Source organism: Prionailurus bengalensis, chromosome C1, assembly GCF_016509475.1.
Source record: "Prionailurus bengalensis isolate Pbe53 chromosome C1, Fcat_Pben_1.1_paternal_pri, whole genome shotgun sequence".
Taxonomy (NCBI): Eukaryota; Metazoa; Chordata; class Mammalia; order Carnivora; family Felidae; genus Prionailurus; species Prionailurus bengalensis.
This window is the reverse complement of record NC_057345.1, coordinates 140,526,593-140,542,826: the sequence shown is the minus strand read 5'-3', so window position 1 is coordinate 140,542,826 and position 16,234 is coordinate 140,526,593. Positions and strand designations below refer to the sequence as shown.

Genomic DNA, 16,234 nt, shown 5'->3' with positions numbered 1-16,234 from the left:
CACCTCTCAGGTAGCCAGTACTCTGTACCTGTAATTCTGGGGTCTCCTATGTTATCACTTCTCCCGCAATAGCCTCTAGGGGAGCCCTGCTCTGGCTCTCAGCCACCCCATCCTTTCCCAGGGGTCCAGCACAGGGTGGCCTTTGCCAGTCACAAACCAGGCCCCACCACTCCCAGACCCAAAGGCCCCAGTGGCCTTGCACACTCTGACTGCACCCTGAGCTGCCAGCCTGGCCTCTAAGGCCTCATTTATCTGTCCACTACCTTCTTCCCCAACAAACCCTGATTATGAAGGTCTCCGCATTCTCTGCACTCCAGCCCCATCAGGCTTCCCAAGGTTCCCCAATACGCCAGCCATTCCCACCTTCCAGCCAGTGGCTGTGCCACTCTTCCCCAGTCACTGTGTGGCTGGTAATTGTCCTCAGTCAGTGCTCTGCTCACATGTCACCCCCTCTTCTAAATAAGTGTCCCCATCTCCATTTCATTAACCTGCTCTTATTTTCTTCAGAACCTTACCACTATTTGAAGTTATCTCATTTTTTCACTATCTCCCTGCAAAAAAAGAGTAACACTGCACAAGACGTTGTAAAACCAAGTACGGAACAGGTTCTCCATGCCTGATCCCATTTTGCAGATGATGAAATTGAGGCTGAAAGATATCAAGTAACTTACCAACATCACGTGGAAATAAAGCCAAGGCCAGGGCTTGAACCCATGCATGTCCAGCCATCCCCGGATTCCATGTCCCGTTTTGTGGTTTGAAAAAGATGTCCCCTCCCCTAGGCTGCCCCCCTGGATTTGAACTAGCTAAGATAAAAGCCAGCATTATCCCGAGTTCTGATTTCTACAAGTTGGCATCTTTAGTTGCTCTGAAACTCTGGCCATAAACCAAAATACTCATTGTGACTATATTCCTTGAAACCTGAAATGAAGCAGAAGGAAACCCCAGAGATACCCGGATGCTGCCCATGTATGAAAGGCTGTGGTGGCTCTAGCAAGAGGGCTGGGAAGAGTCAGCACCTGAGATCATTTCTGCCTAGGACAGACACACTTTGGGATGAGCGTCCCAAAGATCAGGAAAGATCCTCTCAAAATGTGTTGGTCCCAACTAAGCAATGAATTCCACATTTGCAATTAGGTTTTTAAAAAACGATTTTGCGGGGCGCCTGGGTGGCGCAGTCGGTTAAGCATCCGACTTCAGCCAGGTCACGATCTCGCGGTCCGTGAGTTCGAGCCCTGCGTCGGGCTCTGGGCTGATGGCTCGGATCCTGGAGCCTGCTTCCGATTCTGTGTCTCCCTCTCTCTCTGTCCCTCCCCCATTCATCCTCTGTCTCTCTCTGTCCCAAAAATAAATAAACGTTGAAAAAAAAATTTAAAAAAAATGATTTTGCATTTTCTTACTTCCAATTTTAATTCCCCACTCCGTTGGTTACTATCCTTTCTTTTTAACCTCTCCTGACAAATGCCTAGTCATTTTCTTAAAAATAGTCAATGTTCTTATTCATAACCTTTAGATGAATAAGTGAGAATATCTTTAAAACACCTTTCATCTGGTCAGAGCACCAAATAGGATGCTGACTCATGGGCCCTCCCCACTTAGCGGTCAGAACTTGGGGCCCGGGTGGGGCGCCTGGGTGGCTCAGTCAGTTTAGCGTCCAACTTCAGCTCAGGTCATGATTTTGCGGTTCATGGGTTCGAGCCCCACGTCGGGCTCTGTTCTGACAGCTTGCGCAGAGCCTGGAGTCTGCTTCAGATTCTGTGTCTCCCCTTCTCTCTCTGCCCCTCCCCTGCTTGCTCCTGTCTCTGTCTCTCAAAAATAAATAACTATATTATTTTTTTTTACCTTTTTAACATTTATTTATTATTGAGAGACAGAGAGACAGAGCGTGAGCAGGGGAGGGGCAGAGAGAGAGGGAGACAGAATCCAAAGCAGGCTCCAGGCTCTGAGCCATCAGCACAGAGCCTGACGCGGGGCTCGAACTCACGAACCGCGACATCGTGACCTGAGCCCAAGTCGGACCCTTAACCAACTGAGCCACCCAGGGGCCCCAATAAATAACTATATTAAAAAAAAAAAAAAAGAACCTGGGGCCAGAGAGGGACTAAAAACTATTTTGTAACAACTACATGACTTGGAGATGACAGACCAACACTCATCAACCACCTGCTGTGCCCAGTATGCACTGCTTGCTATTTCAAACTATAGCTGACATTTTTATCAAGCACGTGCTATATGCCAAGCAACTTAAGAAGCGTGGCCTCATTTTGTCCTCATTTCAAGACCAATGATCCAGGGAAAGGATTCTGCCCATTTCACAGACAAAGAAACCAAATCAACCGAGGGTTACTGAGCGGAAGTAACTTAAAGAAAATAGGAGACCTGGGTGGCTCGGTCATTGTTAAACGTCCAACTCTTAATTTTGGCTCAGGTCATGATCTCATGGTTCCTGAGTCTGAGCCCCACACTGGGCTCTGCATTGACAGTGTGGAACCTGCTTGGGATTTTCTCTTTACTCTGTCTCTGCCCCTCCATCCCCACCCCCAAATAAATACATAAACCTTAAAAAAAAAAAAAAAAAAGGAAAAAGTAGAAGACCTAACGCTTGACCCAAGTCTCTTGTCCAAAGCCAGGCCCCTCTACCACACCAACATCCTGATAACCTGGAAGGGGGCCTACCTGTTTTGTGATGTGGAGAAAGTACCTAGCTACAGGAGTTGTAGGTACAGACAGAGTTGGTTAAGAAGGTTCCAGCTGCAGATGAAATAATCAAATTCACCTACAACATTTTGAGTTACAGAATGCGATGAATCACCAGGAAGGGCGAGGACAGCGCTATTAGTTCAAAGGTCCTCAAAGTGTTACCGGGCCTACTGCTTCTCAATCACAAGCATAAGAGAGAACATCTGCTTGTACGTACCTTCCCCAAAACATGGGTCTGATGAACCTTTACGGGACTGCACGAGGCAAGTGGCTGTCGATTGCACCGGATTTGGACTCCAGAATCTCTGAGCCAGTATATTTATTAAGAGCTGGCTGGGACCCAAGCACATATCCCTCTCTGTGCTTACATTTTTAAAAAGTTTTTTAGTGTTTATTTATTTTTGAGAGAGAGACAGAGCGTGAGCAGGGGAGGAGCAGAGAGAGAGGAAGACACAGAATCCAAAGCAGGCTCCAGGCTCCGAGCTGTCAGCACAGAGCCCAACGCGGGGCTTGAACTCACGAACCGCGAGATCATGACCTGAGCCAAAGCGGGACACTGAACCGACTGAGCCACCCAGGCACCCCAACTCTGTGCTTACATGCCATGGGGTAATGTAATGTAATGTAGATATTACATGCAGCACAGCACTGCTGCATAGTAGGTGCTCAATAAATGCAGGTTCTGGTTGCTCACCCAACATCCACTGCCCTGTCCTCAGGTACAGAACACTACTCTTACGTGGGGCAGTGAGTGACGTGCCACCTCAAAAATTACCCTTTTCCAGGCCTCTTGCCACTGCACATGGCCGTGTGCCTCAGTTCCGGCCAGAGGGATGCAGGCATTAGTACAATGCAGACTTCAGGAAGGCTAGTAAAGGAAGAGGACTCGGCTAGGAGGGCTGCTTCTGCCTCTTCCCAGCTTCCTCTCTGCTTGCTAACCATGGCATGTAGGCCTGAGAGCTGGACCAGGTGACCTTGAGGGAGGAGGGTACTTCTGAGGACAGTGAGTCTAAATTTAAAAGGCGAGCTTTCTGTAGTCACGGTAGAGTTCCCTTACCAGCCTCTGACAGGCCGCTCTCAAATTTTCTTAACGTGACAGAGAAATTAACTTCCATCCTGTATGTAAGCCACGGTTACTTCAGGATAGGAGTTCTCAAACTTTGGTGGCTAACAAAATCAGCCGGGGTACTTGGTAAACATACAAAGGCCCAGGCCCTATGCTCCTTCAAGAAGCCTAGGTCCCTGGGGACCAGGTGATACGGACACCCTCCCACCCACCCAAGTTCCAGAACCACACTTTAGCTTTTCTATTCCAAGCTGCCTAATGTGGTCTTATAGCTCCCTTCAAGTGCCAACTACAACACCAGGAACATGCAGTCAAAAGCAATTTTATGACACCCGATTTTATTTTATTTGTGATTGAAAGTGATCGGATCTGAATGGGATGGCCCACTGCCAAGACCACTTCCCATCCACCTTTTAGGTTATGGCAGATGGTGGTGGACATGTTGCCCGCTCGAGGGCCCCCTCGGCCTTCCCTCCCTTTCCCTCATCTGACCAGTGCCTGTCCTGCTCCTTGGCATGCTGCCTGGGGCGGCGCAGGAGAAAGCTCCGGGTGCAGCCACCAAGCTCCTTCCTTGGAAGTTGTTGCATGAGGCTTAGCAATGCTGTCGTATCGCCTGAGAGAGGGCTCCGGCCCCATACATCCACTTTCTTCACCTTGATCCAAAAAGAGCTGGAGAGGACTCAATGCTCCCCTGCGTCGCCCTTGATCATGGTGGCTTAAGCCAGCTTCCTTAGTGAGGGCTCAGAATCCAAGGGCAACATTTGGAGATACTCTCTTCTATCCAGAGGTTACGGGTTTAAAGAGTTTTCCTAAACGCTTTTCTGGCCACCCAGCTGTCTGTCCGCCCAGCCCCACCTATGACCTCTTTCGTCTACCTCAAGTACAAAAAGACAAGGTCTCTCCTTCTCTTTTCCAAAGCATATCACTTCTTGTTTGTTTGTTTGCTGCTAGAGCAATATCAAGCATGTGGATTGTAGGAAGAGAAATTTCTAGACCACTGTCTCAAAGAAAAAAGTGGTCTGGACCTACCTAGCTATAAATTAGCACACTCTTAAAAACCCTATTTGTTGAGTTCAGATAGCAATTATAAAAATAGACTTTCTGTATCTGGCTCTTTCTTTATATTCAGCTCCTGCAACTTGAAGCAACCACCCACATCTGTCTGCTCTAGGCAAAAGCAGCTGACAAACAGGTACTGCCCTTTTGGATGCCAGCTGCACAGGGAAACCCCACAGACAAAAGAAAGCTCAGGTGAATCATTCACCACACCCTCGTCTATCCCCAGAGGGTCCCCGGCACCAGGTGGCCCTAGCTAAGAAGACCCTGAGGCTCCGGGCTGAGCTGAGGGCAGGTAAGCTGCGTCCCTAGGGTCTGCTCCAGGAGAGCTGAGCCTCTCACTATCACAGGTGCACATGGATGTTGCTGGGAGCCAGGCAGGGGCACGGATCTGCCCCAAACAGAAACCACCCGACACCAGGGACTCACTTCGCATTTATTTCTGGTAATGAGTGGAGTTTGAAGAGCCTCCTCCTCCCCCTCGGATGGCGTGGACGGCCGTTGGAGATGATGCTGGGTAGTGTCCAGGGCGGATGGGCTTGGCTGTATTCGACAGAAAGGACAGAATGTTCAGATTAGGCTTGAACAGCCATACCCAGATGCCCGCGGGTCACATGTGAAAACCGAGACCTACAATTTGTATCATTACAGTCCTTATCAATCACCAGAGCTTTCTGAAAAGAGGATGTTTGCCCTCTTGATAGTGCAGTTAACTAATTTAGGGCGCCAGATGGTTAGGGGACGGAGAGAATTTATGTATCAATTATGTTAATTATGGCTGAGGAAACTTAGAAGGACTTTCCATTTTATCTGCGGCAGATCCGTAGGCACCCCTGGGGTTTTAAGGGCATCTGGGCAGCCCCTGAAACTTGATGCAGAAATCTGCCTATGATGCACTTCTCTGGTAACAAGATCCATAGTTTCCAGATTTACAAAGAGCGTAAAGTCCAAGAAAAGCAATAAAACACTAATCTAAGGTATGATCTTAAAACTAGAAACATGAAGTTGTTGGTGTGCAAAACAGCTGCACGGCAATATCTGATGGGAAATAATATCACATGTTATTGGAGGCATTTCAATGGAAGAAAAAAGCTCTCTAGAGCACATCCCTAAATCCAGTTTATGCCTGCGGCTCCATCCTGGGAACTATGACTTAGCAGCTACACCCTCTTCCCTTCATGGGCAAAATACCCAAACCCAAGCCTGGGAGGGGCTGGATGTCCAGGCCCCTTCCCCAGTTTGGAACCACAGCCAGCTCACCGATGCCAGGCCTGGCTCTTTCCAGGGCACTTCCAAACCTGCCCTTGCAAGTGGCTTTCCCTGAGGCTTCTGGCTCCATAGGGCCCCTTCACAGGCCCACCTGCTATAGGGCCTTTGGGCTTTGCTGAGAAATAGCCATACATTGCAGGACTTCTGAGAAAGTACTTCTGTTTACAGCCACAAACCTTTACCGACAGCCTAGGCTGGCCACCTTCTCTGCTCAGCTCAGCAGCTTTGAAGACCACAATGTACGTGGCAATCTCTCAGTATAAGGAAGCAGGTGCCTGACATACCCATCCTCCCCGGATGAACGCAGGTGCCGGGAGGTGCCAGCTAGCCTAGGTCCTGCATGCCTGACCACAGCCTTTCAGATGTTCCAGACAGCCCAGAGCTCCATCGCTGCCTCGGAGCATCATCAGTGCTCCTGGGCAGCAGAGTCCTGCCTTCCATCAAGGGCCCTGGTGAGAGGCACACATACCAATCTGGGCTGAGTGGGCCCTCCTGGCCATATTCTTGGCTCGAACAGCCTCCTTGATGCGATCTACCTCCTGCTGGTAGCGCTTGCGGTCCCGCATGGCGTTCTCCTTGGCCTCCTTCAACGCGCTCTCCAGGGCCTTGACACGCTCCGCCGTGGCACGCAGCCGCTTCTCCAGCTTGGGCAGCTCACAGCGCAGGTCTGCATTGTCCCGGACCAGCTGCGGCGGGAAGGGATAGGGGTGACTTACCGGGGAGGCCAGGGGGCCGGCAGGAGGGGCAGACAGTGATACAAGGGCAGCTAGAAGCAGTCTCTGCAGCCAAACAACCAGCCCGCTAGGTCATCTTGGAAAGTCCATGTGACCACAAATGCTGGCAGCACCGATGGAAAATCAAGATCCCATACTCTGGGACTCCAATTTGCTACACACGGTTCATGGGTGCAAGGAAGTGGGTAGGGGGTGTAGGATGAAATTAAAAGCCATTTCCAGGCACAGGAAGCTTTCAGACTTGGGCAGGATTTACTTCCTCTTTTGTTTGAGTGGGTGGGGGAACTAGTGTAAGGAAAATTGACTAGTCAGATGCTAGCATATGGAAGCTGAGAAATGTAAACAAAGCAAGTTCAAAAGCACCGGTGAAAGGCATGCATGTTCTAGAGCTCCCTGAAGGGCTCCTCCCTGCAGGACATGTTGTCTACACCAGCATGTGGTTTGGACCCCCTTAGCAACATATCCAAAGGCTAACAGGTAACTCTGGGGTACTGCTCATTTTTTCATTACCTAAGACCCTCAAATAAGAAGCAACAGGTGAGACTGGGCGCGTGTGGGGTGGTGTGGCCATAGACTAGTGGTTGACAGAGGGCAGGTGGGTGGGGGGATGGGTGAGACAGGTAAAGGGGATTGAGAATACACTTATCGTGAGGAGCACTGAGTAATGTATAGAATTGCTGAACTGATATACTGGACACCTGGAAGTAACAGAGCACTGTATTAAGTATACTGGAATTAAAAAAAATAAATGCATACAAATTTTTTTTTAAATAAAAAGATAATGAAGGAAAACAAAAAGAAGCAACAGGTTTGGCCCCAGGTGAAGAAAAGGTTCAAGAGTCAGCTCTATTATTTCCTGACATTGGACTTGGTAAGTCATGCAACCACCACAAGCCTCAGGTTTCTCACCCATAAAAAAGGATAGCATATCACAGGACCATTGTGGGAATCCCAGTGGATCAAGAAAAGTTTAGAAAATCAGAAAGTGCTAACGAAGGTTACCTATCCCGAGTCCACACCTGCATTCTTTAACCCCATAGGCAAACCAGCAGCTCCAGAGTAGATTTTTAAAACATATTCACTGAATTCATAAATAAAATAATTAATCTCAGAGCCCTATTTCAAATTCCCTTGCAGTTTCTGCTTTTATATTTCTCATCAACAATTTGCATGAGTGACTTCAACCATGTTGAATCGGCCGTCCTCCCTTTGGGGAAAAATGCCACCATCAGTAATATCAAAGAGGACTTAAGTCAAAGAGAGATGACATCACCTTATCCATGTGGTCTAACAAGTTGGACTGTTTTTATCATAGCCCAAATCTTTAGGATTTAGGAAAAACATGAACATTCCAGCATTTATACAGAGAGAAGACAACCACCTAGATCACCAGTAGGCTTGGCCGTGAACTTTGCTGTCCCTCTAGACAAAGTCCAGAGCATCGTAAGAACCTGACAGGGTGCTCAATAAATAGGGCGACAGAGCAGAGAGAAAATGAATTAAGTTACTTCTAGTCCTAGTCTGTTTCCTCATCTGTAAAAAAACAAGGGGCCTGAACCAGCTCCATGGCATTCACTTGACATTCTGTGCAGCCTGTAGGTCCAACGCTGGGACTGGAGACAGGATAGAAAGACAGGGTTCTGAACACCCCACCTCCCAAAGCCCAAGAGCTCAAACTCAATTCCTTCCATTTGCCTTTGACAAAAGAATTTTATATATAAGGGAAGTCACTGAAGACTAAAGGACTTCAAGTCTGGCACTAACGTCTTGTGGTGACAGAGTCCCTTAGCCTTCGATGTCAGAGCCTTCTCCCAGAACTGCGGCCACATCTTTCCAGGACAATACGGGGCTTCTTTCCAGGAGAATATGAGAAGCAGAAGGAAGCTGGCACGACTCTCCTACCTGTTTGTGAACCTTCGTGAGCTGCTCCAGGTTATTTTCCAGGAAGGAAATTTTCTGCTTCTGGGCAGCACTGCCCCCTCCATCATCGTTGTCCAGCTCTACACTCTGCACCAACATGAGGGGTCAGCGGGCAGGCCAGCACACTGCCCGCCCGCAGCCCCAGCATAAGGTGGACAACACTCTAAATCTTCTTTAAAGAAAAAAAAAAACAAAAAACAACCCCAATCCCACCAAAGGTTATTCTGAAAGTGAAAATAAAAAGAGGTTCTGAAAGTTGAGACTCAATGACCTTCCCAATTAATTTCCTTGCTCCGTGTCAAGGGTTTCACGAGTGTTATATTTTAGAGAACTGAAAAACAAAACAAAACAAAACCTCCAATCTTCCTTTGAAAGATACAGATTAGCCCTGTGAGATTCACCTCTCTCTTGCAGGTGAGCAAATAGACTTTTCTTTTTCAAAAGAACTGTTCCAAAACTCATAAGAAGAAGCAGTATGAAAATATAAACCCAAGACCGAAATTTAATTTCAAATATCCCAACTGAGATAAGTCAGTAAGCTGAGGGCAATTGTATGTGGTCCTGCTGGGAAGTCTCAATGGCCTGTGCTTATCGCCTGAGCTTCCGATTCCATGAAATTACTTAATGAATCTACTTCAAACTAGTCATGGCATCTGAGCACGGTGTTGCCAGAAAAACTCTGGAAATTCAACAGATCTTAAGATTGACAGAAACCTCCCTCCCGGCAGGGCCACGCTCAGTGGTCAGATAAGTTGAGAAACACATGTATAAGCACATCTTGGAGCCCAAAATGGTGAGACATGCTTGTGCCATCTGATGATGGACAAGACCACCATCCCTCCTTCTGAGAGGTAACAGCTGTACATGCATCTCAGACCCGTGTCTCTTCCATCTACATCCAAGGTTCTCAAATTTCACCCAGAAGGAAATTAAACTCAGATGGGTTTATTAAAACTCAGATTGCTATGCCCTAGCCCCAGTCTCTGCTTCAGTGGACCTGAGGTGCGTCTGAGAACCTGAGAATCTAGCAAGCATCCTGGTGATGCCAAGGCTGCTGGCCAGATGATCACACTTTGAGAGTCACTGGTCTAATAAAACTAGGTCCTTCCTCGAGAGTTTTACATCATGAAATCAGGGAAGTCTGATCTTAAGCTTCCTTGGACCCCCTCCTCCCTCTGACTAAGCCTTTTCAGATCTTGCCTAACCTCCCCAGTCTCCTTTTCTGTCCCCTGTGCTCTGGCCTCTCCTGCCTACCTGGTCCAGGTCTGACAGTCATTTCTATTTTGATGCCTGTGGTCACTACCTACCTGCCCCACCACTGCCATTCAGCCCTTGGACTCTCCTATCAGGCTCTGCCTTCCTTTGTTTTCATTTGCAGGTCCCCAAACTCGCTAGAACCAAGTTGTCAGAGGCCACGGCAGATTCATGCTCTGAGCCTCAGCTGGACGCTCACACCGCTGCTCAGCAATCCTTTCACTCATCCCTGACAAATTGCTCCACGCTGCTGGCGCCAGCTCTAGGCTCTGTGGCCTCGCCATTCCTTCCCTTCCTTCTCCATTGAGGACTGAGCCTCCACATTAACTGAGAAGATCGATGCATCATTGGATGCATCTTTCCACTGTTATGCATTTTCCTGCAATGTCTCCCATCTTGACTTCTCCACTACTCCTCTCTGGGAGACTATATCCCTTCCCCTTATACCAAGCCCAATATGTCCATCTGTGCTATTAATTCCATCCCTCTCAGATCTGACCCCATGAATCACTTCCTCTTTGCTTATGTATTTCACCTCTTTCCCTTGGCTCCTTCACACAGACACATGTGCACACACACACACACACACACACTTTCAAATACACCTTCCTTCCGTCCTACTGCACATCTGCATATGGACCATTGTTCCTCTTCCATCACGTTTAAACATTTTTAAAGAGCAGTCCCCTCACTGCTGCCACCTCTCCCTCCTTCCTGAAACTTCCACAAGTTGCTGTGGGATCTGCTATACGCTGACTCCCTGAGATCGCCATGTGAGGTGTGAGGATCAAAGAGGCCCAGATTCAGAAGTCACACAGAGCTGGATTCAATCCTACCTCTGGCTCTTCCAGCTGTGTGACCTTGGGCAAGTTCTTTAACCTCGGAGCCTGTCTCCACTAACAAGAGAACAGTAAGAACCACTTACACTGGTGTCAAGAAGAACAAATTAGACACACGTCAGGGTGCTTCACACACTCTGACCTAGCCCCTCATGGTCTCGTCACAGGCAAACAGGGTGCTCTCGCCTCCAACTGCTACAGGTTTCTGGCATTGCTCACCAGGCTTTGGGGCAACTCTGCCTGACAAGACCCCTCTGGATTTTCCCCGCATCATGCACAGCAGCTCTCACACTGCGGCCAGGTAAATATGTGCTCGTTTGAAATGAGGGCCAGGGAGAGGATTATAACTTCCTTTTACTAAGAAGAAAAAAATCAGGTGGAAAAATATTCCCAAGTTTTTTGGTTTTTTTGGTTTTGGTTTTGGTTTTGGTTTGTTTGTTTGTTTGTTTTGTTTTGCCTCTGGTACATTCTTTTAATACATTCTCTGGCTTGAAGTAATTCATTTTTAAGCATAACCAGCCCCAATTTAAGGAAGTGATGTTTCAACTGAAAATGATTCTTTCTGGCCATCTTTTCTTTTCTTCTCAGTCCTGTTCACACAAAAGAGAACTCACCTTCTTGACCCGGGCAGTCAGATCCTGGACAAAGAGTTTCCGGAGGTTATGAAGAGTCTGCAATTCTCGAGACTGGAAGAGAAGATTGTTAAAATACCACTTAGGTGGTGGGGGAAACAGTGAATTCGTGACGGATTTGGTGCCACACCATCAACATCTGGTTGACCCAATGACCCAGACCTGTCCATACATGCTCTATGAGTCCGCCAGTAAGGCCACAGTGCTCCCACACTTCCCTGACTTTCTCACTAGCTGTGTCCACCCCCTTAACTGTCTCAAGAGCATCCCAAGGGCCAGAGACGGGAACTCAAACAATGAAGTGTAAACTAGAACAAAGCCTACTCATTTGCTGAGTTCTAAATAGCACTTTTTCTCTCCCCTCAAAAACAAAAGTTGAAAAGCTTTCTCATGGGTAAGGTCTTTGGCACAGGCCATGATTCCACGGTTTGAGGTTGAGCCCTATGTCGGGCTCTCTGCTGTCAGTGCAGACCTGCTTCAAATCCTCTGTCTCCTTCTCTCTCTGCCCCTCCCCTGCTTGGACTCTCTCTAAATAAACAAACAAACAAACAAACATTAAAAAACAAAAGTTTTCTCATGTGCCACCTGGGTGGCTCAGTCAGTTAAGCGTCTGACTTCCGCTCAGGTCATGATCTCACAGTTTGTGGGTTCGAGCCCCACGTCAGGCTCTGCCCTGACAGCACGAAGCCTGCTGGGGATTCTCTGTCTTTCTCCCTATCTTCCCCTCCCTCACTTGTTCTCTTTCTCTCTTAAACAAACAAACAAACAAACAATCTTAAAAAAAAAAAAGTTTCTCCCCAAAATTCCTAATAGGCTGCATTGTACCAGAAGGGATTCCTTTTTTCCTCTAGTTTATCACGTACACATTATACAAAACGCCAGTGTAAAAGGAAAGTTACCCACAACCTCTCCCATCCTAACTGACATTTTTCATATTTCCACACCCCTTGCTGGTCTCAGTTCATGTTCGTTTGCTTTACATCACGGAACTCATGGATGAAGCAGGTGGTGGGCCTTTTATCCACGTGACCCTGGGCAACTTACCTAACCTTCTTGTGCCTCAGTTTTCTTATTTGTACAATGAGGATAAATATACTAGTTGCCTCACAGTTGTCAGGATTAAATGTGATAATCCTTATAAAACTTTTACAACAGTTTCTGGCACATCGTAATGGTCGGTAAACACTAGTTAGTATTAACTTACTGATGCATCATATTTGACATCCATTTCTTCAGTAGTCTTTTATCGTATACTTTTGTTACTGTTTCCCTCTGTTGTTATAATATTGTTATGTTGTAATTAACTTCTTGGGGGTATTTTTTTTCTTCATTTTGAATTATTTTCTACAAATGAGCCCTTAGGAACTAGACTGCTAGGACAAGGGTCTGAGTCAAACCTGGTGACCTTTGTTAACAAGATCAGAATATCACGCTATTTACTTTCATTTAATTCTCCATATATTTACTACAGGAGATATGATTAGTTCCTTGCAAAATATTTTCCTATTAAGGGAGGAGAGAGATAAACTTACATTTATACTTTTTAATTTGTCGAAGTTGACTTAACACAGAATGTCAAGGGATGCAGCTCACACATGCTCACAGAAAAAAAGAAACAGGCCATATTAAAGAAAAAAAAATTTTTTTAAAAAGGTGGCAGGGGGTTGCCTGGTGACTCAGTCGGTTGAGCATCCGACTTCGGCTCAGGTCATGATCTCGTGGTTCATGAGTTCAAGCCCTGTGTCAGGCTCTGTGCTGACAGCTGGGAGCCTGGAGCCTGCTTTGGATTCTGTGTCTCCCTCTCTCTGCCCCTCCCCCCCTCTCAAAAATAAATAAACATTATAAAATTTTTTTTAAAAAGAAACAGGCCATAAAGACACAAAAACACTTTCTTGGAATAACAGTTCTGTGTTAATTTAAGGTCTTTTTGCTGGGTCCAAGTCTGCAATTCTGTGTTGAAATAAACAGCAGCTGAAGTCAATTCCTTCCTCAGATGTGGCAAATTCCTTTCTGCAGGAAGCCAAGCAGGCCTGTTATTCTGGATGCAATGCCCATCAGACCTGTCCAAGGCTTAGCCACCTTCCAGCGCAGGCACAGGGGCACAGCTCAGAGCCCACGTTTATGCAGACACACTGTTTCAGGCCCCTGCCCACAGAGCTCAGACCCCCAGCCCCTGTTCTGTACGCTCTCTCTGCTGCTTCAGGGATTTTATTCCTGGCTGAACTGTAATCACAGCAAATATTTTCCATAAAAAAAAAGCCATTACACCAAAGGGAAATGGGAAGAGAAGACACGGGGCCTTGTCAAAGGGCCAGACATTTCTTTGGGGCTTAAGTACCAAATACTATGGAGTCCTGAGTTTGGCAACTGTATCTCATTTTTGTTTGCTCTTAGGTGAATTCAGCAGTTCAGGAGGGGCAGGTACAAGGAACAGGCTTCAAGATGTTTAAAATATAAAATATTCTACAAGATGGGGCACCTGGTGGCTCAGTCGGTTAAGCATGTGACTTCAGGTTGGGTCACGATCTCATGGTTTGTGGGTTCAAGCCCCATGTCGGGCTCTGTACTGACAGCTTGGAGCCTGGAGCCCACTTCGGATTCTGCGTCTCCATCTCTCTACCCCTCCCCTGCTCGACTCTATCTCTCTCTCAAAAATAAATAAGCATGAAAAAAAAAATTTTAAATAGTTTACAAGTTGCACATTTAAGCTTAGGCAGCTATCATTTGGCTTTCCTGCAGCAATGAATTTTCCACCAGCAGATTATCATTTCCTCACTCTACCTGACTACCTTCTTTCAAATTGTCCATGTTACAGGCTGCTGCCCTCTGTGTAAAAGTTGCAGGCTTAGCTTCCTGTCATGGGGGACAGTGAGGGCGAGACCAGAGAGGCGAAAACACAAGGCCCATCAACACAGCAAGAGACGACCAGCCCCGAAGCTCCATGGCTGCCTCGACATCTTCCAACGTCATCTGCTGGAGTGGGCCTCACACTCCTACCCTTGGACAGCAGGTTCCACCCAACTTGCCCAAATACTCAAGCCAGAAGAGGCCTTGAGCTAAGGAGAATTCTAGGAAGGTCAATCAAGGGCAGCGAGCCTGTTCCTGAAGAACAGTTACAGTTTAGGGAAGGTTCCGAGGGCAGGTTAAGTGACAAGATGCCATGAGGTTCCAGTTTGGGGTTTAAAATGTGAATGTGCGTAATGTGTGTGATGTGAGTGCTGAGTGAGAGCAAGAGAGAAGAGCCACATGGGTGAGTGTGAGGGTGGGAGGGGCCAGCACGCGAGGAAGTGCACAGACACGAGAACATGGAAGTGAATGCCCGCGAGTGTGAGGAAGGGACTGCAGACTGTGGGGTGTGAGCATGCGCCAGAGTGCACGAGAGGACAAGTGACTTTGCACGAGTGTGAGTGTGACCGTGAGAGAGCACCTGTGGGAGGGCATGAAGGGCAGGTATGGCAGGTGAGCGAGTGGGGCAGGGGCAGTTCACGGGTGGAAAGGAAAAAGGTACTGAAACGTCACTTATATCTGGCTAGTGGGAATACGGTACCATTTTAAAGTTCAATACTTTCCTGAATTTTTACAATCATCTATAACTGTGAGTATCACTTCTGCAATTTCACAGCTTCATTTCAGTCTCCCCCACAGCCAGCAGCCCCATCTACCATCTTCTCCACCATGCTGGAAAGGCCTAAGATCCTTTGCATACAGTCATCTTACTTCTGTCCTGAGTGGACTGCACCAGGACTTCTGTCCTGAGTCCCTCCACCTGGCTTTAAGGGGCAACTAACATCAACTCAGAAGCCAGAGTGCAGAACCAGGCCCAGCCCTACAGCCTAGGGTCACTAGATTCTTGGATAGGCACAATACCACATAAATTCACATGACACATGAGTGGAATCAAAATGTATGACTTTATCTGAACAATTGTATCTAAATGACCGGACATGTTTTCACCAAACTGAGAGCCTAGGTTGGGATGGTCTGTCTTCAAACACAGGCTGTGTGTGGCACTTTGAAGGCCTCTCGAGGGCCCTCAGAGCAGCTGAAATGGAAGTCAACCAGTGGAGACAAACGTCATGAATTCAGATGCAGGATGAAGAAAAACAACCAGGATTCCAAATAATAAGCCCTTCTGATCTGTCACTCTTCTACCCCAAACCCTGCAAGTCTCAAGTCCCTTCCCAGCTTACACCTGCTCTTGCCTTGACCTCTCTGTGCCCACCTCCTAGCTCCTCCTTGCTTCACTGACCTCCCTGCTGTCACTCCAAAACACCAGGCATGGGCTCACCTCAGGGCCGTGGCATGGGCTATTGCCTATGCCTGGAAGGCCCTTCCAGTCTTGCCCTTTCACCTGCTTCAAGTTCCTACTCAAAAGTCACCTTCTCATGGGACCTCTGCCAGCAACCACCCTGTGCACTTTCCAGAACCATTTAATGGAGGTCATGATTTCCTCCCTTATTATTCACTATCTGTCTTCCCCATCAGCCGAAGGTAAGCTTCACAAGTGCCAGGATCTTATCTTTGTCATTTATTGATGCAACCCAAGCACCTAGAAGAATGCCAGCCCTTAGTAGGTGCTCTTGAATGTTGAATGGAAAAAAAGCTATAGTGTGCAAAACCTGTAAACTTGCAGTCATTGATTTGCAAGTCAGTTTAATTCTCACTCAGGGTCTGCATGGTCACAGCACTAAGCATGGATGGATGGACTGATGGACAGACAGACGGACTGACAGACTGATGGTTAATCATTGTGTCAAGAGCTGG

General features: G+C 47.4%; 1 protein-coding gene across 1 annotated transcript in view; it reads right to left on the bottom strand.

Moving 5' to 3' along the window:
* Window positions 1-16,234, bottom strand: part of KIF5C (kinesin family member 5C) — a 164,562-nt gene that overhangs the window by 19,914 nt on the left and 128,414 nt on the right. The window contains exons 22-25 of the mRNA XM_043576656.1: window positions 11,453-11,524; window positions 8,728-8,832; window positions 6,561-6,777; window positions 5,252-5,365 (exon numbers count right to left, since the gene is read on the bottom strand). Of these exons, the coding sequence (XP_043432591.1) occupies window positions 5,259-5,365; window positions 6,561-6,777; window positions 8,728-8,832; window positions 11,453-11,524 (501 nt within the window). The 3' untranslated portion in view covers window positions 5,252-5,258. The remainder of the gene's footprint in view (window positions 1-5,251; window positions 5,366-6,560; window positions 6,778-8,727; window positions 8,833-11,452; window positions 11,525-16,234) is intronic.